The sequence below is a fragment of the Lagopus muta genome, chromosome 6, assembly GCF_023343835.1.
Source record: "Lagopus muta isolate bLagMut1 chromosome 6, bLagMut1 primary, whole genome shotgun sequence".
Taxonomy (NCBI): Eukaryota; Metazoa; Chordata; class Aves; order Galliformes; family Phasianidae; genus Lagopus; species Lagopus muta.
This window is the reverse complement of record NC_064438.1, coordinates 6015165-6039691: the sequence shown is the minus strand read 5'-3', so window position 1 is coordinate 6039691 and position 24527 is coordinate 6015165. Positions and strand designations below refer to the sequence as shown.

Sequence of the window (24527 nt, the reverse complement as noted above, 5' to 3'; positions counted from 1 at the left end):
CCGTCTCCACACGACACAACGAGAACACTGAAGGGAGGAAGAAGGCGCTTTACTGAGGTGCCTCTTTCCCCGGGGGTTTTAGCCGCCTCTAGGGCACACCGAGGGGAGAGTGAGGAGGGCTCCACTCGCCGAGCACACACACAACTCGCAGCGAGGCACCTCTGCTCCCCGAAAGAGAGCTGCAAGGGTTAAACACCGACAACATCCCCCCCGGTAACAATCACCTCCCCTTCGTAGAGCATACGGCGCCGCACTGCGCATGCGCGCTGCTCACGGGCAGTGCGCCTCCGCGCATGCGCGAGCCCGCCCAATCGTTGGGCGCCGGCCGCGATTCAAACTGCTGCTGTGAGGAAAGGGCGGGCGGTATCATGGATGTGGAGTCTTCCCGCATTCCTGTCTATGGAGCGTTCCACCGCGGCCCTGTAGGTACGTACTGACACCTTACTGCGTATTTTCCTGAGGTACAGAGGTCCCTGCTGCGGGGTTGGGGCAGCTGGGGGCTTCCTGGTGGGGTTTCACTTTGCTGAGCGTGTGGTTGTGACGATGAGCTCCTGTGGCCTCCGGTGTTCTCGTGGTTGTCTTTCTCTTGCAGAAACGCAGCTACCCTTTTCTTCAAAGAAGCAATGTGCCGGTAAAGCAGCAGGGCTCGAGCTCAACAAAGATCCCGATTTTAATTTTGGTTCCAATGTTCTAGCGGACGGTGTGTTCAGAGCAACAAACCAAGGGTAAATTAAAGAACAGCTGGGTGTGTTGTTTGATAAATGTCCCAAAGAAAGCTCTTGCAGGGATAGTGACTCCACTGTCTCCCTGGTTAGCTTGTTCCCAAGCCTGGCCGCACTTTCCATGAAGAAATTCTTCCTGGTACCCTTTCTAAACTTCTCTTGGTGCAACTTGAGGCCATTTCATCACATCCTATCTGAGAAGAGAGACTGAACCTCATCACATAGTTGTAGAGAGTAACAAGATCCAACCTCCAGGCTAAACCCCAGTTTCTTCAGCTGCTGCTCAAATGTCTTGTCCTGTACTCATTTAGTCAGCCTTCTTGTTCTTAATCATAGAATCACAGAATGGCCTGGGTTGGAAGGGACCTCAAGGATCATGAGTCTCCAACCCCCATACCACATGCAGGGCCCCCAACCTCTACATTTAATACTAGACCAGGCTGCCCAGAGCCCCATCCAATCTGGCCTTGGAAACCTCCAGAGGTGGGGCATCTGCAACCTCTCTGGGCAGCCTGTTCCAGCCCCTCACTGCTGTCATAGTAAAGAACTTAAATCTTCACTCCTCCAACTTAAAACCATTTCCCCTTGTTCTGCTGTTACTTGTTCTTCTCTGAACGCGTTCTGGTAACTCAGTGTCTTTCTTGTAATGAGGGACCCAACACTTAACACAGCATTCAACATGCAGTCTCACCAATTTGGAATGCAGAAGGACAAAGAGCGGTTTTGTCAGATGTACATGATCTGTAAGTATGAAACGATCATTGTGTAACTGTGTTCTACTTGTTGCTTAAGGATTACTAAATCTGCCAAGAAAGCGGAGCCACCTTTGAAGAAGGCAGTTACAAGAGGGTATGTTTTTTCACATTGTTAATCGCTGTCCCTATGCAGTTATGTTCCTTCTCAAAGAGTTCTGATGAGCTCTAAACTAACAAAGGTTTGCTTTGCTAATGGCCTTTTGTCCAGGAACATGAGCAAATCTTTCAAAGAAGGACATCTTTATGAAAGTAAAAGGTGTGTGATACCAGTGTTCTTTCACTTAAATCTTTAATGTTTGATTCTACAGACCTCTGAGCAGGTACAAACTAGAGACAGAGCTGAAGGCCAAGAATCAGCTATTGGAATCAGCCAAACAGCAATTGCACTCCAGATTAACAGGAGCTCAGGTAGGATTAAGAGGTGGAAATCATTGAGTAATTCTTACATTCTGCTCCTTGCAGGGTTAGATCAAAGGGCTCACTTGCTCGCTTTCCAGTCTCCCTTGGAAGGCAGTAGACTGAGTGGTCTGGGTTTTCTCTTGCAACACTGAAGGTATTCGGCTAGAACTTGGCAGTCAGCAGTGCTATGGATGTATTTGGCTAGATAATGCATCTGGATTACTGTTGATAGTCACCAAAACTCTAATCCTGTCTTAAGCTCATTGCAGGAGAATGTTTCCACTTCACAAGTGAACGTGTATGTGAAATTTTAAGAAAAGAGCCTCAGTACTGCCAGATGTTTACAATGTTAACAGAAACAAGTGATAATCATACTAAACAGTGATTTGAAGTCTATTAAATCTATTCCAAACTTAGAGCCAAATATGTTTCTATTTGATTTCTTGATGATTCTGCTAATTCCATCACATAATGTGGTGTGGAACTGCAAGCAGTGTTGAATGTATGGTCACATTTTAGTAACTAAGGATGCTTGTTCTGGCCACTGCTTTGCTATAAAATTTGAGGGATAGTGGCCTTGTTTTCTTTAGAGTATTTTTAACTGAGAGATCTGTATGTATGATTTTAAGCTTCCTGATGTACTATTGTTTTTTTAATATCTTGATGGATTTCTGCAAGCTTTTTTCCTATCTTACCACTGGTGAGGAGGCCACACGTGGAGTATTGTACCTGGGAGCATGGACATGGATACAGGAGAGACAAGGGCGTGTTAGGAAGAATCCAAAAAGGGGCCACTAAAATATTTGAGGAAGTAGAGCTTCTCTCCTGTGAGGAAACACTAACAGCTGGGACAGCTGAGCCTAGGGAAAAGAAGTCTGGGGGCAATTTTGTCAATGTATATTGATATGTGGAGGGAGGGTGTTCAGTGCGGCAATGGACACAAACTGACACAGAAGCTTCAATCTGAAAAACTCACCTGAGCAAGATCACTTCCAGAAGTGCTTTACCAACTCAGTGATTCTGTGAAATCCATCAAGCCGAGATCCTCTTTTCTTAACCTAAGTTTAGATTCAGAGTCTGTGCTACGTTACTCATCATCTCTCAGTGATCAGAGCATAATGTAATTGCTATCCTATATAAGAGGCCCAATGTGTAACCTTCAGTTGTAAAAGTTCATTTTATTTCCTAGTTCTCAACTGGTTACTAATCTGTGAGATGATCTTTCCTTTTATCTTGTAGCTTAAGTTCTTTGTAAGCCTTTGAGGCCTCCTTTGGGATGTTCAAAAAGCTTATGGCTATTATCAGCTGGATCACCCTAATCCACGTGCTTATTGATTCTCTCAGAAAATTGCATTCAACTTGGGAGGTTGATCAGCTTATCCAATTGCCTGCTAAAATCCAAACTGTGCAGGGAATAATGCTGTGGCCTAAAAATTCTCAGATGCCTCTTTATTCCTGACATTAGATGCTCCTCTGTGCATAACTTTTAAAATACTACAGAGAGAAAGCAAGAAATCACGAGCTAGAACTGTCTCAAAGGAATCTATCTCTAGGAATGTGATTTCCTAGCAATTACTATGACATTCACATGTGATAGATCCTGTCAAAAAGCAGGAATAAGGGTCTCTTTCTCTGGCGAGTAAAGGATAGAAAGGCAAGATGTGATTCTTGGTGTTAGAGGAGAACCTGTTAAGAACTCGGTATTACTGACTAATGGGGAGAAATTTGGTTCACTTAAAATGTCACTGTGTTAATGACAGGGCACGATAAAGGAGTTAAAAGAAGAGAATGAAGGCCTGGTGCAAGAACTTGAAAAGCTCAAGAAATTTCAGGAAACTTGCATGGTGATTTTAGAAAGCAGAAACATTGACCCTGGTAAGGATTATGCATTTCATGTTTATTTGTTGTTCAGAGCAACACTTTCTTTTTTCTTTTCTCTCTCGCTGCATCTGTCTGTAAGACATTGGCTTCTGCCTCTTTGTTAAAAAAGCACTGGGATAGTATGGGATTTCTTTTTGCTAGTTTAAGAGGAAAAGCTGCTTCTTGTGGTTGGCTCTGTCCTAGATAAACTTTGAGAATAATTTTCTTGCTGTAGAAAGTTACCTTTGGGAAGCTGTTAGGTCTTAGAGCACTATATGTTGTGTCTCATCAATCAGTTACAGGCAGCAACATTTTGGAGGAAGAAGAAAAAACACAGGAATGCCAGAAGCAGACAACGGTAAGAGAATTTTTGAATGGGCTTTGGTGAGGTGTGTGCTACTGCCCTTTTGTGCCGCTGTTGTAATAAGAGCTGCTGAGATGTGTTCATCTGCAGTGTTTTATTATTTCTTTTGTCTCTTCAGCTTTTAACTGAGAAACTCATAGCAGAATTGAGGCTATTTAATGAAACAGCTGAAAAAGAAAAGGAGGCACTTCAGGTAAGAATGTGAGACTTGTTTCAGATTCAGCCAGGCAGTGTGCATTTGGTCTGGGGCTTGTTTTCCACCTCCCCATGTTACTCTGGCCTCCAAACAAACCAGACAGTGAATGCCTGTATCCTTAATCAATGTAAAACTTGATCTGACCTGAAATCTTTCTGGGAACTAAGAAGTGTGCAAACACAAGCAGCTTCTGTATTACTGTCTTGTCTATACACTGACCAAAGTAGTCATTAAATTACAGTTCTGCAATTCTCGGTATGAAGTTTGAGCTAATCAACAAAATTGCTATTATACATGGCTTCCTCAGCTTTTGGTCATGGAAGATTGCCATTTTTCTCAAGGAACCCAGGCAAGCTAGGCCAGCCTTAGTTTAGCAGCTATGACAGTGCTGAGGAGTTCCAATGTCTGAAGGCTTTTGTTGCTCGTTCTGGTTTGAGCTGCCTTTTGGAAGTCAGCTTTGCTAATCTGTACATTCACATTAGTGAAATGTTGTGTACACTGTGCCACACAGACAGCAATGGCCAAGTGGGAATCAGCAGAAGAAGAGAGACAGCGCTCCCTGGAGAAGCATTCCTCCTTTCAGGAAGAGATGAAGGAATGCTCAGCAATCCTCGATCAGCTGGAGCAGCTCCTGGCTCAGTGAGGCACAAGGATGAACTGCACAGTCTCTATTTTGCAAACCTTGTTCTTATGTCTAAAACAAGAAGGTGGGCAGGCTGGCCCTGGGTGCAGGTAACACCTGCAGGATGGCAGTGGGGCAAGGTGAGCAGCAACTGCTGGCTGCACAAGAGCCAAATGTTCACAGCTATTTAATTGCCTGCTGGGGCTTAGCCTGGATTTCCTTACTGCATACCTTGCCAACGGCTCATCTGCCTCAATCCGCTAGAGTTTCATTTCCTTGTATTAAGTATTTTTGATTAAACGCATTAGAAAGATGAGCGCGTTTGCTGTTATACCCTCAGGCAGCGCAGGAGCCCCGCCGTCCTGCCGCTGCCCTCTGCCGCCCCCTCCTGCCCCTCGCGGCACGCTGGGCGGGCCGGGGCTCTCCCCGGGACAGGGCCGCGCCTGCGCGCCGGGACCGGACCGGGGCAGCCATGGCGGCGGCGGTGCTAGGCAGAGCCGCTCTCTGCTCGGCGCTGCGCGAAGCCAGGCAGCGTCAAGCTTTGCTGCGGCGGGGCTGCGCGGGGCTGGTGGTGGACGATACGGTGAACGGGCTGAGCCACGAGCAGCGGCAGGTAGGCGCTGTCCCGGCTGCGCGCACTCCGCCGTCCGTGGGCCAGGCGCGGCGCGACAGTGCGCCTTCCAGGGGAGGAGGGGGTGTGTGTCATGGTTGGAGGGCGCTGATTGGCTGAGAATGGCGAGCAGCTGGCCAATCCGCGGGGGTGCTCTGCTGACACGTGTCCGCCGTGCCCCGCGGGGAGGCTGTCCGGGAGCTGTGTGAGGTGGGTGGCGCAGCCCGGAGGCTGCGTTTTTAGGTGAACGAGTCTGCTGCACTCAGATTGCACTTCTGATAAATCAGCTCAATGGTCAAAGACATTGGATCCTCCAGCGCTCTCATTGGCTCTGTTGGCCGATGGGGGACCTAAAACTTCAGATGTTACTTCCTAACTTTACAGCCTTGCATTCGCATCAGCATAGTATGCTGAATGTGTGCAAGGCCTTTGAGGTAGTCCCACACCACATCCTTGCCTCTAAATTGGAGTAATATGAATCCAAAGAGTGGGCTATTTGGTGGATAAAGAATAGGTTGAAAGGTCACAGCCAGAGGGTTGTGGTCAATGACTTTGTGTCCACGTGGAGGATGGTGATGAGTGGTAACCCCCTTAACATCTTTATCAATGACATACATGATGAGATCAAGTACACCTTCAGCAAGTTTGTGGATGACACCAAGCTGACTGGTGCGGTTGATATAACAGAAGGAAAGGATGCCGTCCAGTGTCTTCCAATACTTAAAGAAAAGTCATAAACAAGAGGGAAATAATCCTTTTATTCAGGTAGATAGTGAAGGGACAAGAGGGAAGGGCTTTAAGAAAGGAAAGATTTGAATTAGGTGTCAGTGGGTAGTTTTTCACTCAGAGTGGTGAGGTACTGGAATGGGATGCCCAAAGAGGCTGTGAATGTCCCATCCCTGGAGGTGTTCAAGGCCAGGTTGGATGGGGTCCTGGGCAACCTGCTCCAGTACCTGATATAGTGGTTGGCAGCCCTGCTTGAGGCAGCAGGTTTGGAACTTGATGACCTTTTGAGTTTCCTTCCAACCCAAACCATTCTATATTCTGCTATTCTCACTTGCCCCAAGGTAGTGGCAGTATCTTGAAAGGGTTAGTCCAGACCAATGAAACTTTCCTCTGTGCTTCTCAGGTATGGGGCTGGGCTGAAAGGGACCTCAAAGCCTCCCCAGCCCTCGCTGTCCTGCTGTGGGTGGATTGCCACACAGCAGATCAGGTTGCCCATGGCCCCACGCAGCCTGCTGTTGGTCACTGCCAGGTATGGAGCACTCACAGCTTCTCTGGGCAGAGAAGTGTAGAGGAATGTGGTATTGCAGTAATGCTACCACTTGTTTATACTTGATTGGTTTTTGTGATTTATATCTTTATCGGCTTGATGTTTCAGTGTGTTCAGCAGGTATAAAAAGGTGAAAGTAGTCTTGTAATTTCTGTGTCTCTTACAGAAAAGCTTGGCAAAGACCATAAATAGATCTTTGGTAATGTTGGTTAATCTGTGCATTAAAAGCACTTGACACTGTTATATAAGCTGTTTTAAAGTTTTTGAGATGCCTGTCAGAATACATCCTCCAGTCTGTGATGATTAAAGTATATCTTGGATGTGTTTAAACTCTCTGTCCAGTCTTTATGGTCAAGTTTACTGCTGTCAATTCTGTCGTGATGGAAACATTAAGGTCTAAAAAAAGGAGGAAAAAAAAAAAAAAAAGTCTACCAGAGAGGGATAAACTTGTTTGGTGGCACTGGAATCCAGGATCTGGGTAGCCATGGTAACTAACATATCTTTTTAATTTGAAACAAAGGAGAAAGGCAGAGCAGACGAGGCAGATTTTGCTTTGCTGCATCTGTCCCTTCTCAGTGTTTTGGTTAAACAGCAGAAGGTTCCTTCACTGACATTAATGTAAGGGAATAAAGAACCAAGAGTTAAAACTGGATTTCTAAGCTCTACTGTGATGTCTTTACTTTTTTTTAAAAGTCTTCTTATTATAAACACATAAGATATTGATTAAGTTTATTTGGAATACGTACAGACTGCTGCAAAGCGCATGTAAGTAAATTAATCTTAAAATTTGGGAGAATACTCTGAATTGATTTTATTTCAACACTTTAGAACAAGTAGCATACCTGATTCAATGACATTTTTCTTCTATAGAAGATATCAGAATAGATCATATAGTCCCAGCCTGATAAGCCACACTTGTTATTTAACACGTGTTCTTACTGCAGACGTGCTCATAAAATTAAATGAAATGCTGAGCAAGTACTCAAGGAGGATAATGAATCATAAGCTCTGCTTGTCAACTTTGAAAGTTTCCCCTGGAGCCCCAGTGCAGGCAGGCAGTAGTTCAGTAGCATGTGTCTCTCTCATGTGTCATTTTTGGTTGGATGTCAAGGGGAACTTCAGTTCCCTCTTGAGAACTTAAGGACTTCTGTCAAATCCACTCTTCAAAAAGCTCAGGGCCTTTTGTGTTATATTTCAGCTAATAACCTGAAATAGAGATTTCTCTATGATTTTGTGTTTGTGGGTTTGAGATCATAGAATTACCCAGTGGTGGATGCTGGGAGTATCCCAGGGAAGAAGATGATATATTGACGGAGTGTAACATGTGCATTTCTCCTCACTTCTTTTCTCAGCTTAGGCAGACCATGACAAAGTTCTGTCAAGAGCATTTGGCTCCAAAGGCCCAACAAATTGACCAGGAGAATGAATTCAAAGGCATGCGGGTAAGTATTTGATGTGTGCCTATGAAATAAATGGCAGTCTGTACTTTGATCTATATGTAAGTTCAGACAAAGACCCGGTATGCACCAAAGGAAGATATGCATCAACTTTTCAGACTTGAAAGCAGCAGAGAAAAAAAAAGTTTTTGATTTCCTGTTTCTTCTTTTGGTAACTTTGAACAACCTGGGGAAGAACTGAGCCAGCATCTGATTTAAAAAAAAAAAAAAAAAAAAAAAAAAAAAAAGATGGATTGATCATGGTCTTGTTTAGATTTTCATTGTGGCATTTGTGCCTGGCTGTCTTCAAAGACTCCTCCTCTGATGTGTGCTTCTCATTCTCCCTGCTAGGGCTCACTTTGTGCACAACTCTTTCTTATATATCTGAGTCTCCTCTCCATTTTGCTTTGGAAGTGTTGCGTGCGAATGCAGGAAACGTAGAGCTGTTTGACTTGAGCTGGAAGTTTTCTTCCTAACAGAAGCAACAAACTGTGTGCAATAGGGAGGTTTGATTGATGAAAATGAGAGCTCTCACTATTGGTTTTCATAAGCTCCACAAGACACTCATAACATCTGCTAGGATCTCTCAGAGCTCTGATGTTGATATTTTCAGGGATATATGTGTAGCTTTGAAGTTAACTATATGGGTTTAGTCTGGCGCACCAGATGTCATCCAGTGCTATTGAATAATACCTTTTGAAGTTTCTTGGGGCTATTCATAGATAACAAGCATTTACCTGAACGTCCATTGTACAATGGAGGAGAGCCCACAGTCTGAAGTGGCAGCAGAAGTGGCCCTTGGTGGTTTTGTCCCTACTGCATTTATTCACAGCTTCCCCTTTTCTCTGTGATGCTTTGTGCTAGGCACAGCTGATGTGTGTGTTGTGTGTCAGCTACCGATTCTGTGACTTGCAGAATCATCTAGGCTGGAAAAGGACTTCAAGATCACCCTGTCCAACTGTCAACTTGACCCACCAAAGCCACATTACTGAATCATGTCCCTTAGTACCACATCCACACATTTCTTACAGTCTTTTAGATTCCACCAGTTCCCTGAGCAGCCCTCTGTTGCTTTACCACTCTGTCCGTGAATGATTTTTCTTCTAATATCCAGTCTGAACCTCTTGTGGTGTGACTTCAGGTTGTTGGTCAGTGGAAGCAACTTCTAGTTTTGTTAGCATAAAAATACTGAAAGTGATGAATTCAGAGAGTCAAAGAATGGTTTGGGTTGGAAGGAGCCTAAACCGTTCCACGATTCTGGTGGAATTTATTTATCTTCAATTGTTCCCATTTGAAAGCATATCAGAAAGTATTTTATTTCTGTCCTACAATAAAAAGGGCAATGGAGAATAGTTCTTGCTGTGCTGACAGCAGTGTCGTTGCTACCAGGGGTGCTTGAGAGCTAGGAAGTTGTCTTGCTCTTAAAGAGGGAGCTAAAAGAAAGAAGGGGACAGATTCTTTAGAGGGGTCTGTTTTGATAGAACAAGGGGAAGCAGTTTCAAACTAAAGGAGGGGAGATCTATACTGGATATAAGAAAAATGTTTTTTATGATAAGGATAGCGAGGCACTGGCACAGGTTGTCCAGAGACATAATGGAAGCCCCATTCTTGGAGACATGCAAGGTCAGGCTGGATGGTGCTCTGAGCACCTAATGGAGCTGTAGGTGACCCTATTCATTGCAGGGGCGTTGGACTGGATGGCCTTTGAAGGTCCCTTCCGGTGTTAACAATTCTGTGTTCAGAACAGTTCAGATCATGTGGCTGCAGAGCAGCAGTTGCTTATGCAGTGGTCTTGTCAGGAGGAGAAATCTGGGAAATGGGCAAAGGAAGGTCAGGGAATACAGCCTGTCCTCTAGCAGATGAGCTTTGTAGGGTGTGTGTCCAGCAATGCACAACAACTTTGTCCAGTTCCCATGTGCATCAAGTATCCTGGCCATCCCAAAAACACTGAAGTTTATGTTCTTGAGTGGCCCTTATGAAGGTAAAGGATCTGAATCTCCAAGTCCAAAGTGCTCACCAGAAGGCCAGCTCTTATAGCTCTTCCAGAACCTTTGCTTTCCTCGGTGGTTGTTTTTCCTGCCTCAGCTTTAACACTTCCTTTGAAGAGATTTTGAAGAAGGAAGTTTCCTTGGCTTTCCATACCAGTTTCTGTGTTACTGAAAGAGTCTTAAATTGCTCAGCGATTGCAACTCTTCTCAGAGTTTTCCAGAGTCTCGCTTGTGGATAACTTATGCTATGTGCTATTTGCAGCAGTCACAGGCTAATAGACCCACACAGTGTTAACAAGGTTGTATGAGGTAAAAGGCAAATATAAATTTAAATCCCAACGCCTTAAATTATCTTTAGCTAGATACAGCATAAGAAGGTCTAAAAGTGCAGTTTTTGAAGTTAATAGGAGGCTTACATTCATCTAAATTCTTAAATTGGACATGTATTAAATCTTAGCACCCGTCTGCCTCAAATTAAATTTAGGGTTATGAGTTACCTTCCTTCAGTCAACAGACTGTAGCATAACTAATGTCATTATGGCTGTGTGGGTTCTTAGTCTGAAGGGTGAAGCTGCTGCTGCAGTAGTGTTGATGTGCTTATCTCTGAGGTCTCGCACCAACAAGGTAAATCCATGTGTCCAGGGAGCTACTTCTCTTCCCACTGGCCTGACTGCTGCTTCTGTGTTTGTAGGAGTTCTGGAAGAAACTTGGGGAACTGGGAGTTCTGGGGATCACAGCTCCTGGTAAGTGCATTCCCACCATCTGTCAGGTGATGCTTCACACAGAAGAATCACAGAACCGTAGAATGGCCCAGGTTGAAAAGGACCACAATGATCATGTACTTTCAACCCCCCTGCTATGTGCAGGGTCGCCAACCACCAGACCAGGCTGCCCAGAGCCACATCCAGCCTGGCCTTGAATGCCTCCACGGTGGGGCGTCTACAACCTCCTTGTGCTGCTTCCATTTGCTGTAAATTTTGAGTTATGGGTAAAAGTATCCCAGAGCAAACATCCAGCTCTAATCAGAGAAGTTACAGGATATAAAAGACATTGTGGAAAGCTGTGATTGCTAATGGAGAACTGACAACACAGAACTTTAATAAATAAATAAATAAATAAATTAGGGCAAACTTCCTCAGCCTCATCCAGGTTAGCTGAAAAGTGTTCTGATTAATGTTACGGATTACTGAGGCACACAGTGTAATGAGGAAGAGTCTTAGTGTAGAAAAGCAGCCACTGGGGCCTTTATTTCCACTTCATGAAGTCTATTTCTACATGTGTGTGTGCAAAGGCTTCTGCAGAAGCAAGCTGAACAGCAGCACCTTAAAATAATGCCTCTGCTCTTCTTTCAGTGGCACTGAATCTGGAACTCTCTTCCTGCTCTCTCTCTTTACTCTTCCCAATTTACTGCTGCTCCTGTTTTTTCTCGCTCTTACCTTCTTTATTCTTTGATGTTGTGCCTGAGGCTTGCAGCAGTTTCCCACGCTATAAATAAGCCATCGCCTCATGAGTGCTGTCTGTTTTGATTCCCTCTGAGATTCACCTCTAATTTCTGCTTTTGTTGTGTGTGCTTTCTCTAATGGCATTGGTTTTGCTGTAGCAGGTAGAGTTAGGGTGTGACAGTAACACAGTTCTTTTTGGGGGCAGTAACACCCAACCCAGCAGCACTTTAGGAACTAGTAGAAAATCTTTTGTTTTAGCATATGTCAGAAAAGGATAAACCCATGTTTCAGGATATTGAGGGTAAAAACCCAAACTCTGATTGGGATGATTTCAGAGGGTGAAGTGGCCCTGCAGATAAAGACAGGAGTCAGAGTGAGTGACATGGGAGAAAGGCTGCGTCTAAAGCCAGTAGCTGTTGTGTGAACTCATGGTAGCTCTTGCTGGTCTTGCTGCTTGCTTCCAGCATTCATACTGAGGGCCAGTGAGTGCACATCACTTCCCTGACTGGTGCGTGTTTATGTCCTCTTGTTATAGTTCTCTTATGAGAACAATCATTTGCTCCTTGCCTGTAAAACAAACCTTTTACTTTTGGTTGTGACTGCATTTGTATGTACGCAATTGTGTCACTTTCTTTAAGATGAGAAAACTCTGTAAAAAATTTCGGAGAGGATGGGGAAAGCCAGAAGTGCTCAGCCCAGAGACAGTGCCAATCAAACCCAAGAGCTCTCCTGTAACTGTCTCAAATCTTATTCAAGACTGAGCCCAACCCTGGGATCTCATGCATACATGATGTACTCTGTGGTGGCTCATGTGAGCTTTTTCTTCTCAGTGGAATATGGTGGATCTGCTCTGGGCTATCTGGACCACGTGCTGGTGATGGAGGAAGTTTCCCGCGCATCAGCAGCTGTTGGGCTTAGTTATGGAGCCCACTCGAACCTTTGTATCAACCAGCTGGTGCGGAATGGCAATGAAGCCCAGAAAGAGAAGTACTTGCCCAAGGTATGATGCTGGGAAATGGCAGGATGGGGTCTTTTTTTCCTTTTTTTTTTTTTTTTTTTTTTATTTTTCCACTCCTCAAATGAGCCTTATGCAATGTGGTGATATGTGACCCCAAATTGTCCTCATTGCAGCTCAGGTGTATTTTAATGCCCTCATTCACTGGCTTTCAATACAGGTAGTGCAATCACTTTAATTACTTGCCATGAAACATGATGAACCAAGTTCTTATTAGTACTTCATTAACTAAAATTGAGTATATCACTGAGACTTATGTTGAAATGCACTGATTGACTGAATTCGTTTGAATAAGGACGAGACGTAATGTCCTTAAGTTGTGCCAGAGGTGGATCTTCTGTTTCTCTTTTTCAGCTCATTAGTGGGGAGCACATTGGGGCCTTAGCAATGAGCGAGCCCAATGCTGGGTCTGATGTTGTGTCCATGAAGCTGAAGGCAGACAAGAAAGGTAAAGCCTGTCATGAGCTTCCAGCACAAATGTCTCTTGTAAACTGAAGCTAACCTCCCTAACGCCATTCAGCATTTCTCAGGCCACTTTGGCAGCCTTGTGCTTCCTCCCAGAGTAATCAGTGCATGATAACACAACATAGTGAAGACACAGGGTGGGTGGTTGAAGATCCCAAATAGACTTCTGATTATGGTGGTGGAGGATGATAATGTGATGGAACCAGTGCTAGGAGCCTTAGTTTGTCAGGCATTCGTTAAGCTGTCTTTGGACTCCAGAAATGAAGGTGATGAGTCTTCTTGATTTTGGGGAGCGATGTGTGCATGTTGTTCATGGGGATCTTAAAGATCACCAATGAAATAAAGAGTGAGGATGTAAGTGTTGGTTTATCTATTACAAAGTAACAGACTGCAGCTCTGTGCTTCCAGGGGACTACTATGTTTTGAATGGGAACAAATTTTGGATCACCAATGGGCCAGATGCAGATGTTCTCATTGTTTATGCTAAAACTGACCTTAATGCCATTCCAGCCTCCCAAGGGATAACTGCTTTCATTGTGGAGAAGGTAGGTTTCAGTTACTGTTTAATAATTCTCCCAATTCTATCTTGGTGTGCTTTTAAAGCTACCTTCTTCACTTTAAGTGGACTGTTTAGAAACCAACTCAGTATCTGTCAGTCCCTTGCTCAAAGACAAACTGTTCCCTGCCTGAACCTTATAAACCTGTGAGATTTGTCCTCTGCCCCAGTGACATGGCATATTGCACTGGCAGCTTTCGATTTGGGTATGCAGGCACACAGTCTTTTGGACTAGAGATATGGAGAGAAAGGACAAGATCTGTGTAAAGAAGGACTTGCTTGTTTCCCAAAATTGTTGGAGGCTCTATAAATATCCTACTAACCTATTTTTCATTCTTGCCTTCTTTTTAATACCAAGATGTTGAAATAACATTATTAATTTTTCTCCCTTTTTCTTTTGCTGCCCTTTTGGAATCCTATAGCAACCCAAACACTCAGGCAAAAATCATCAGAGTCCTTTGGATAGAGCCCTTGGGAAACAGGAATCTGGGGTTTTTCTTCCCTTTTAGTTAACTGAGAGTATGCTCTGCACATCTTCCTTCCCATGAGGAAGCTGTAATAAAATAAACTCTCAGAGATCAGTAAACTTTCTGATGGACTTACCTGACGGAGAGATTAGCATAGTTCTATCGCTGTCAGTGCTTGTAATCCTTAGTTTTGATGTCTTGGCTTTGCAGGGAATGCCAGGCTTTAGCACAGCACAGAAGCTTGATAAACTGGGAATGAGAGGGTCTAACACCTGTGAATTGATCTTTGAGGACTGTAAGATCCCTGGTGAGTTGGCTCCAAATTGTGGCAGTATGCATGTGAGAGCTGCGCTCTCTTCTTGTGTAGGCAAATCGGTTAATTGATTGTGTGCATGCTCAGACTGTGACCCAGAGGGCTTTGGGGATGGCTCCCTGCTCTTAAACAGCCTCACAAGAGAGCTGGTGAAGTTGGGAAGTTGTAGTCTGATGGATTCCATGAGTGAATACATCCTGTGCTGGATCACTCCCACTTCTCCCTCAGGGACTTGACTCATACACAAAACCTGTATGAGGATTCCAGAGAAACTTCTGATTGCTGCTGCTAGAGCTCCCATCTGATAAGTAGGAGAACTTACTTGTCTTAAAGTTTCTTTTCTCCAAAATCACAGAAGACCACCTGAGAGAGACTTCTGCTTTACTTTTAACAATTCTATGGAGTCTAGGCCTTAAAGAAAAAACATCCTTTCCATCATTAATACAACAGGGGCAACTGTAGTGGCTGTTTTCGTTACTCCACTGGCTGTTTTGTTGGTTTGTTTTTTTTCTGATAGAAAGTTCACAGCCACTATACAGCAAGCAGAGGAGATCCCTTATCTGTATTCCTAACTGCATATCTGCAGAGAAAGCAGTTCCACTGCTCCCTATACAGCAGCAACAGCTGCTTTCAGAATGTAGAAGTTTCAGCTGAAATCTGACATGTCTAACTTGACCAGACCCCTGTAGTCTGAAATCAGAAAGGGCAGTACCCAAGACTTCAGATTATCATCTGGATAATCATTTGTGCAGAACAGTGTGTTCTCATGGTAACAAGATTTCAATTTTCTGATAACTTGGAGAAACACATCATTGCACCATTGGAAGTTAACACATTTTGCACTCTGGCAATTAATGCTACGTCTGATCTTCTTTCTACCTTGGAAGCTGAACCAGTTTGATGTTGTTTCACATGTCTGCAGAATCTTTGTCTCAGATGTCTTCCTCTAGCACTGCAATTCCATCTGCTTTAAAACATATGGGTTTCATTGTCAGCTGTGCTCCACTGAGTGGTTTTTTCTCATACTGAGTGTTGTCCCTGAGTTCATTTGGTCATATTGATTTGGTAAAAGTTGGTTCAGAACCTCAGCATTTCTTTGTGATGTGCAGCCAGCAAACTTGCCCTTCCTTGTGCAATCACAGAATCACACAGAATCACAGAATCACCCGGGTTGGAAGGGACCCCAAGGATCATGTAGTTCCAACCCCCCTGCCTAGCAGGGCCACCAACATACATATTCAGATCAGGTTGCCCAGGACCCCGTCCAACCTGGCCTTAAACACGTCCAAGGACGGGGCATCCACAACCTCCCTGGGCAGCCCGTTCCAGGGCCTAACCACTCTCCTAGTAAAGAACTTCCCCCTAACATCTAACCTAAATCTTCCCTCCTTCAACTTAAAACCATTTCCCCTAGTCCTGCTGTTGTCAGCCCTTTTGAAGAGTTTACTCCCCTCCTGGGTGTAGGTTCCCTTCAGGTATTGATAGGCTGCAATGAGGTCACCCCGCAGCCTTCTCTTCTCCAGGCTGAACAAGCCCAACTCCCTCAGCCTATCCTCATAGGGGAGGTGCTCCAGCCCCTTGATCATCTTAGTCGCCCTCCTCTGGACCCTTTCCAAAATCTCTATGTCTTTCTTGTACTGAGGGCTCCACACCTGGACACAGTACTCCAGATGGGGCCTCACAAGAGCCGTGTAGAGAGGGACAATCACCTCCCTGTCCCTGCTGGCCACCCCTCTCCTGATGGAGCCCAGGATCCCATTTGCCTTTCGAGCTGCCAGAGCGCACTGCTGGCTCATATTCAGTCTCTCGTCCATCAGGACCCCCAGGTCCTTCTCTGCCGAGCTGCTCTCAAGGACCACTCCTCCCAGCCTGTACAGGTGCCTGGGGTTCTTCCGGCCCAAATGCAAAACCTTGCACTTTGCCGTGTTGAACCTCATCAGGTTCACCCGAGCCCAGCCCTCCAGCCTGTCGAGGTCCCTCTGAATGGCATCCCTTCCTTCCACCGTATCAACCGCACCACTCAGCTTGGTGTCGTCAGCAAACTTGCTGAGGGTGCACTCAATTCCCTCATCGATGTCATTAATAAAGATGTTAAAGAGCACCGGTCCCAAGACAGACCCTTGGGGGACACCACTTGTTACCGGCCTCCACCTGGACATAGAGCCATTGACCACCACCCTCTGTCTGCGGCCTTTCAACCAATTGCTTATCCATTGGGTCATCCACCCATCAAATCCACTTCCCTCCAATTTGGAGATGAGGATGTGGTGGGGGACCATGTCAAAGGCCTTGCTCAGGTCCAGGTAAATGACATCGGTCGCCTTCCCTTCGTCCACCAATGCCGTCACTCCATCATAGAAGGCCACAAGATTAGTTAGGCATGACCTTCCTTTGGTGAAGCCGTGCTGGCTGTCTCGGATCACATGCTCATTCTTTATGTGACCGAGCATGTTGTCCAGGAGGATCTGTTCCATGATCTTCCCAGGCACGGAGGTGAGACTCACCGGCCTGTAGTTCCCCGGGTCCTCCCTGCTCCCCTTCTTGTATATGGGAGTGACGTGACCCTTCCTCCAGTCGTCCGGGACCTCACCTGACAGCCACGACTTCTCAAATATGATGGAGAGCGGCTCGGCAACCACCTCGGCCAGCTCCTTCAGGACCCTGGGATGCACGCCATCCGGCCCCATAGACTTGTATTCATTCAGTCTAAGGAGGCACTCTCGGACTTGCTCTGCCCTTACAGTGGGGAGCACATCTCTCTCAGCTCCCTGCATACCTATCCATCCCTTTTCCCTGGATGTACAGGAGAACATTCAGAATGTTTGGTCCTCTTTGTTTTTGTGTTGTTTTGTTTTGTTTTGTTTTGTTTGTTTGTTTTTTTAAATATAGAATGTAATTACTTCTAATTTTACTATTATTGATGCTGGAGTTTGTGCTCTGTTCTTCAAAGTAACATTTGCTGTTAGTGTTTCTCTTTGTTGTTTTGGGGGGAGTGGGAGGAAGGGGAATGTTGAAGTTTTTCTGAGGGCCAGGTTCATTCTTTCACTTCTAAGATCCAATATCATGTCTCTGCCTCTGTAGGGGTTACACTTCTCTGCACAGCACATCAACGTGTTCTTCAGTAAGAAGGCAATGCAGTCCTTGGGCTGATATCACTGAAAGAGAGTGTTTGCTTTGGGAGTTTGTGGGTCCACAAGTCCTGCCTCATTTTCACATTGCATATTGCACCTCTTGGATCTCTTGTGATCAAAGCCTGAAGCACATGTCAGTTCCTCTTCATGGCATGATGAGTGAATAATCTCTGTCTGTCTACAAAGCAGAGCTGATAGACTTCAAGTTCTCCCCTGCCTTACTGAGATGAACCTTTTGGTCCTGCGTCTCTATTGATATTTGCTAATGTCAGTGCGTTCTTTAGGTTGTTCCACAAAGACATGGCTTTGAGCCTTTTTGCCAGCCCTTAATCTGATGTACTTTTTTCTGTTCTGTTTTCACAGAAATAATACTTGGCTTTGAAATGTGTGTTTGTAATATGCAATGCTCTGTTCAGTCCCTCGCATGGAAGGAGTGATAACAAGAATTCAGATTTTCTAGTCCCAGAAGGCCAATGTAGATCACCCCAGTGCATGCTAAGTGGTGAGCTTTGGCTGGTTGCCTGCGTAAGCTTTGGTTCCTTTATTAGGAATGTTCAGTAAGGTGATGTAGGCGTATCAGACTAGGATTCACATTCATTTCAAATCCCTCCTCAGCAGACATCAGATGGTAGCACCTTTTGGTCACTGTCAGATTGGATTAGATACAAACTGATGAGATGGAGAAGAGGGCTCCCATTTTGCCCTCCAAGGCTGTTGAATCTCCCATTTACACAAACACTACACTGAGAGGTCTCTGGAGCGCTCCTTACTCTCTAGAACATGGATAGAGAATAACAGCAATTGTAGGTGGTCTTTGTAACTCTTTACTGCCTTTTGCTTTTTGGCTTTGTTTGGGTTAAGATGTTTCAGTGGTAGGGAGCATATGCACCAAAACTCAGCCTATTTAGCTCATCCTGAATGTGTCTCAAGCCAGAAGGTAAGGTGAACATAAGTGAGGATTTGAATCTTTTGCCTAGAGAACACAGACCCTCAGACAATGACTTATCTTAGGATTGCACATGGGTAAATCATTTTTCTTTGGTTGCAGCTGAAAATATCCTGGGGAAGCTGAGCAAAGGAGTCTACGTTTTGATGAGCGGGTTGGACCTGGAGAGGCTCGTGCTGTCTGGTGGGCCACTGGGGTAAGGATTTGCCACCTTTCATAGTTTGTAAGACCAGAAAGATCACCCAGCCAGGTTGATATTACCTCTCCATTTCTCATAGAAGCAATGCAAGAAGGAAAGTTTTGGGAATCTCTGCCTTCCAGTGTAGCATAAGCAAGGTGGTTCCATGGACTTACCATCCAGACCGTGATTTTGAACATGGTGGTCTTGGCATAAACATTTTTTACTTTACAGTCCTTTTGTCCCCTTCCTTGTGCTCCTTTCTGCATTAAAACCCTTGTATGGACAGACTGTCATTTGCAAAGCAGAAAGAGGATTTCTTACCATTCTTAATCTTGTCTACGCTTTTTTACAAAATTGGCTCACGCCCCTTCTGTTGGTCTTCTGGAGACACAAGGCAGCACGAACTGCCCTAGCAGCAGGTGTAAGAAGGCTCTTCTACCCTCTCCTGAATTAAGAAAGTAAAACCCTACTACAAGATATCCCAAATGAACAACGTGTAGAACACTGTGGAGAAAACATGGGCTTTTGGACTTCATTCTTAGCATTTTTTGAGTGGAGCTATAGGAAGACAGCACCATATCTTCTTAGGTAGGAAAACCTTTTTGCCTTAGATTGAGCTTCCAAGATTTAATCAGTATTTTAATTGTTCTGTTGTCTTTCTTTTCCTGCCTACCTGTGCTTTTCTCAGGCTCATGCAAGCTGTTCTTGACCATGCAATTCCATACCTACATGTAAGAGAAGCATTTGGACAGAGAATTGGCCACTTCCAGGTGAGATAGAAAAAGAATTGAGATTTTGTTTGTCTTTTTCTTCTTCTTAAAGAGAAGATGGGGCACTCTGTGTTGGGAGGGCTTTTCGTGAGGAAGGTGGCCTGGAGTTATGACTGATTTTTGAGAGACCATGGGGAATGCATTGTATGAAGCCAGCTGATTCACAGAGCTCAAGCTGAAAACAATTTCCCCTCAATCCCTGTGGACTTAGGTTAAGTTTCAGTATCTACATCATGTGTCTCTTTTCTTCTGCAATGTGCAGCTCATGCAGGGCAAAATGGCTGATATGTACACCCGGCTGATGGCCTGTCGGCAGTATGTCTACAACGTGGCCAAAGCCTGTGACCAGGGCCACTTTAATGCAAAGGTGAGCTTGCAATTCCATGTGGGTTGTGTCTGAATTCTCTTCCTTCAATCATTAAATTTGGAAAAAAAACCTCCAAGATCATCAAATCCAAGTGTCAACCATTACCACTGTGCCCACTGAACCATGTTCCTGAATAGAATCATAGAATCATTAAGGTTGAAAAAGACCTCCAAGATCATCAAGTCCAACCACTAAACCATGTCCCTCAGTGCCCCATCTCCACATTTCTGAAAACCTCCAGGGATGGCAACTCCACTGCTTTGCTGGACAGCCTGGTTCCTCATCGTGAGCAGTGTGGGCATACTGGGGGTTAAAATGACTCAGAACTCTCCAAGTGTTTGTTTTACCCTCCTCACCCCCACAGTACAAGAAAAATAAACTGTATTTGTACAAGGGAACAGATGTAGCAGAATGGGTAGGTTTTATTGGAAAGTCAAACCCAGTATCCTGCCTGCTGTAAGAGGCTATGGCAGTCATCCCGAGGTGGTGTCATTGACACAACTGACATATCACCGTGTCTGTCGGGGGAGAGCACCAGGCATTTAGCAGAGCTGAGCCTTGCATCCCAAATCAAATCATGTTGGTCTCCAGGGGGTATGATGTCCGTTTGTGAGGCAGAGAGCTTCCCTGCTGCACTCTATTTTCTACCTTCATGTAGTCTGACAAAAGTGACAGAAAGACGGTGTCAGCTTCTTGCTTGCAGAGGATGAATCTTGTGCCTTTGTGATGAAGTGGTTCAGGTTTGTTAGCAGATGTCTGTAGAGAAATGAAAATGTCAGAGCAGCACAGGTGGGGAAAAGGGCAGGTGACATCTTCCGTGCCTCTGTCACTATTTGTGTCTCCTCTTGCAGGACTGTGCTGGAGTGATCCTCTTCTCAGCAGAATGTGCTACCCAGGTGGCTCTGGATGGGATCCAGTGTCTCGGTAAGACACAATCACTGCCAGTGTGTTATTCTGGGAGATTGCAGGAGTGGGCCTCTCAGCCCCTCAAATGAGAGAAAAGCAGTAACTTGTGCCTTGGTTCTGGTCGTAGGTGGGAATGGATACATCAACGACTACCCCATGGGGCGCTTCCTGCGTGATGCCAAGCTCTACGAGATTGGAGCTGGCACCAGTGAGGTGCGCAGGCTGGTCATCGGCAGGGCCTTCAATGCAGCCTTCAAGTAACCTCCAGCAGTGGAGGGGCAGCCTGCTGAGCACCACGAGGCCTTTCACACAGAGGTTGGAGCGCACAAATTTGTTCTTCCCGTGATTCCTGTCTTGATGCTTGTGAAGCGTGTCTGCTCGGCGATCAGATGAATCAGACTGCAGTGTAGAAGGAAAATGTATTTGTTTTCTTCTTGTGATCAGCCTGATTCATCCTGTCCATAAGCCATCCTAAATCTCAGCACTGCCAAGCTGAGGTTCATCCACAGGACGTATGGTAACCAAAGCAGCAGTCAGCGTGGCTGGAACCAGGGGAAAGCCATTGCTTGGGTTTGAATCAGAAACTCGATCTAAAAAATGACTGTGGGGATGATTTCAGTTCTCTTTTTAAAACATTGTGCCATTAATAGCTAGCAGTTAGCATGCTGCTACTGGAAAGAGGGATTTCCCATTGAGATCTTCCAGTGGGATGAATAACCTCTGTTTTGGGGAATGTGACACCAACCGCATTGTGGGGGCAGCCATTTGGAATGCTTGAGCATCGTGGGTGCCCAACCAGCGTTTAAGGTGATGATTCTTAAAATTTCATTAAAATACCACATCTGTTTCTGTGCATACTTCCTTTCCTTGTCCTGCTGCTTCTCAAGATACTTCAGCACAGCCCAAAGCCTTTGCCTCCCTGATGGACTGCCTCCTGCTGTGTTATTCATCCACCAGTGTTGCCATCCATCATCCAGGAACAGTTAAAACGTCAGACCTGTATTGTGACATCCATGAATGAGGCAGGCAGGGGGAGGCTGACTTCTGGGTTTGGGGTTATTTGGTTTTTTTCTTGTTGTTTTTTTTTTTTTTTTTTCCTTTTCCTGAAGGCTGTTCTTTTGGCAAAAGCATGCATTCATGCTCTGCTGATGGTTGGCTGAGGAAGTCAGAGCGAGAGCAGCAGTATTTGTGGGTGTCCTCGGTGTATGTTGCATAGAGCACATTGAAGTTTCACCTTATTAAAGAGAATTGCACTCCTCAATTCTCTTCCACTGCCAGCCTTCAAGGGTTGATTCACGCTGAAAGCTTGGATGCTGTAAATATGACGGAAGAATGAATTAAAGAGCTGCCATACAGGCAAACTCCCAGAAGTTGTAACGTAAAGAATTTAAAGCTTTTTGTATTGTTATTTTTTTTGCTTGTAGTCTATTTCTACTAGGTGGCAGTAGCTTAATAGAGAATTTTTAAATGCTACAGCTTGAAAAGCCTGAATTGGTCACCAAGCACATAGGAACACCGCAGAGCTCACCTGTAGGTGCATCTTCTCAGCCTCAGTAAAGTGGCAAATCTCATTCCCAAAGGTGGTGGGAAACTTGTATCATACCTGCATGTTCCTCAGCTCTTTAATTTGGGGATGAATCACTACATGCTTCCTTGAAGGCTCTCAGAAGGGCATCAGAGCTGAATCATTGTGTTTTTATCTGTCTCCAGCCAGAGGAGCTTCCCCCAAAACAAAGGTCAGAGCCACATCAGAGTGTTTAAAACAAAATATGTACACTAAGCTGCAGGAGACGCACAAGTTTTTAAACCTGCCTTCTATCATAGTAGAGGTCTATTTTTTTAATATGCAAACAAGAAATAGTGCCTTCACTTTCTAGGCTGATCAGCACCTTGGAATTAAAGGCATTGTGAATCAATGTCAAATGCGTTGTGGGGTGGGGCGCAGGGTGGGACTCATAAATTCTGAGCGGGGTTTTGTTAACTGAAGTTCCTATGCATCCCCCTTTCCTAAGGCATGGACTGCTTCCAACCGAGTGCTTATCGCTGTAGTACCAAAACAGAGCTCCTGGCATTCAAGGTTAAGGGCATTGGTTTGTGTGCAGTGTGATTAGATCAGCTTGCACTGGGCAGCCCTGTGGTCTTGGGGTGGTTCCCAGAGAGGTGTAGAGTTCAACTGCTACTTGGTATGTTTATATATGTAGACGTGTGGGTATATTTATGTGTGTATGTGTTTATATACACAGTGATGCATCTGGGTCATGCCTCAGGCCTCCTCTTGAGAGCAGCAGAGTTAACAAGGAAAAGTGTATGAGGGCTCAGTGCCTCTAGATGCATTCCTAAGAGTGTCTGCTGTGAGTCTGCAATGGAAGTAGATGATGGCAGGGTCCATGCATTGCTGCACCTTGCCTGGTTCTGAAGATGCCTGCTCTATTGGCAGCTGGTTGACTGCTCAGCAACAAGAATGGAGGGAGTGGAAATTACTCCCAAAGGGAAAAGTAGATTTTTTCATAGAACCATTAAGGTTGGAAAAGACCTCTGAGCTCACCAAGTCCAACCGCAACCCATTCCCGTGGCCCTCAGTGCCACATCTCCACTGTTCTGGAACACCTCTAGGGATGGTGACTCCACCCCCTCCCTAGGCAGCCTGTGCCAGCGTGTGTGTGAGCACTCTTTTTGAGAAGAAATGTTTCCTAATATACAACCTGGTAGCGTGTAGCAATAGCAGCCTATGGAAAATGAGGTTGGGGGAGGGTTGGAAGGAGGCAGAATCATAGTGAATCTTCTCCTAGCTTATCAGGAATCTGCAGGTGCTTCCTGGGAAGGGCAGAGTTGAAGACAGAATGATGTTTGGGGTGCAGCCATTGTTGTCCCGAACAAGGAAAGCATTCTCTTCTGCAGCAGCTGGGTAAGTTTTCCAGATTCAGAGTTTATCAATTTCTGGAAAGAATTAAAACCACCCTGGGTTCATGTGCTGAAGCTGCTGGCTATGGGGAACCAGCTCAGGTGATTAATTTTTTTTGCTGTGTGCTCAGGGCTGCTCTGCAGCTCAGCCTCTGAGATTGCAGACCCAATAAAAGTGCAGCCGAAGCACCATGACCCAAAGGTAGACCCCCCCCCCAGCCGTGTCTAGGGCTTGTTCTCCTGCATGCGTACAGCAGGGGATGTGGTTTGAGCCTGTTGGGCTGCTCCTCAGTGCTCGTGGCAACGAGGAAGGGGTAAATGATGTTTCCCTCCTGGGCTGGGTGTTGCTGTGCAATTTCAGTACAAGATAACACATCGTGAAGGTGGCAGAAGTTCTCGCTTCCACTCTCTGGATGGGATGTGCTGAGGCCAAGCTCTGTGATGCTGCACCATCTCTGTATATAGTACCTCCCTCGGGCATGAAGCCCCATTGAAAATCTCTCTGCATTCAGAGCTTTCACTTTGCTGTGGTTTAGAGCTGGTGACGGAGCTGCTGAGTCACCTCCTTGTTCTGCACACTGAGCTCTGCCCTTTGCACACTCTCACTGTCCCGTAGGCAGGCAGGGAGATGACACAGTCCCACACCCTCTGCCCATGCTGGAAATGGGGAAGGGACTCAGCTGGGGGGTGCCACGCAAAGCAGCTGCCCCACAGAATGCTGCACAGCTGTGCTGAACTCCCCTTGCCCACTTCTGGGCAGGAAGATTAGAAAGAGATTTCCTCCCCCCCACATAAAAGAATTGACAACTGCTAAGGAGAGACAAAAACATTCTCGAGCCCAG

General features: G+C 45.4%; 2 protein-coding genes across 2 annotated transcripts; both read left to right on the top strand.

Moving 5' to 3' along the window:
• Positions 1 to 275: 275 nt before the first annotated feature.
• KNSTRN (kinetochore localized astrin (SPAG5) binding protein) lies at positions 276 to 5231 on the top strand. The gene is made up of 8 exons (XM_048948926.1): positions 276 to 426; positions 593 to 725; positions 1515 to 1571; positions 1786 to 1885; positions 3637 to 3751; positions 4033 to 4094; positions 4219 to 4293; positions 4808 to 5231. The coding sequence occupies exons 1-8, from the start codon at positions 294 to 296 to the stop codon at positions 4937 to 4939; spliced, it is 807 nt and encodes a 268-aa protein (XP_048804883.1). The 5' UTR covers positions 276 to 293; the 3' UTR covers positions 4940 to 5231.
• A 121-nt stretch (positions 5232 to 5352) lies between these two features.
• IVD (isovaleryl-CoA dehydrogenase) lies at positions 5353 to 21641 on the top strand. Its single transcript, XM_048948924.1, has 12 exons — positions 5353 to 5531; positions 8154 to 8243; positions 10917 to 10968; positions 12498 to 12667; positions 13037 to 13130; positions 13556 to 13692; positions 14381 to 14477; positions 18663 to 18756; positions 19430 to 19511; positions 19774 to 19878; positions 20730 to 20802; positions 20912 to 21641. The coding sequence occupies exons 1-12, from the start codon at positions 5391 to 5393 to the stop codon at positions 21043 to 21045; spliced, it is 1269 nt and encodes a 422-aa protein (XP_048804881.1). The 5' UTR covers positions 5353 to 5390; the 3' UTR covers positions 21046 to 21641.
• Positions 21642 to 24527: the final 2886 nt, after the last annotated feature.

Coding starts and splice junctions, on each gene's coding strand:
- IVD (XM_048948924.1), top strand. CDS start 5,391: ATGGCGGCGGCGGTGCTAGGCAGAGCCGCTCTCTGCTCGGCGCTGCGC. Junction 13,693..14,380: donor CTGCTTTCATTGTGGAGAAG/GTAGGTTTCAGT, acceptor TTGGCTTTGCAG/GGAATGCCAGGCTTTAGCAC. Junction 20,803..20,911: donor GGATGGGATCCAGTGTCTCG/GTAAGACACAAT, acceptor TTCTGGTCGTAG/GTGGGAATGGATACATCAAC.
- KNSTRN (XM_048948926.1), top strand. CDS start 294: ATGCGCGAGCCCGCCCAATCGTTGGGCGCCGGCCGCGATTCAAACTGC. Junction 726..1,514: donor TTCAGAGCAACAAACCAAGG/GTAAATTAAAGA, acceptor TTGTTGCTTAAG/GATTACTAAATCTGCCAAGA. Junction 3,752..4,032: donor AAGCAGAAACATTGACCCTG/GTAAGGATTATG, acceptor CTCATCAATCAG/TTACAGGCAGCAACATTTTG.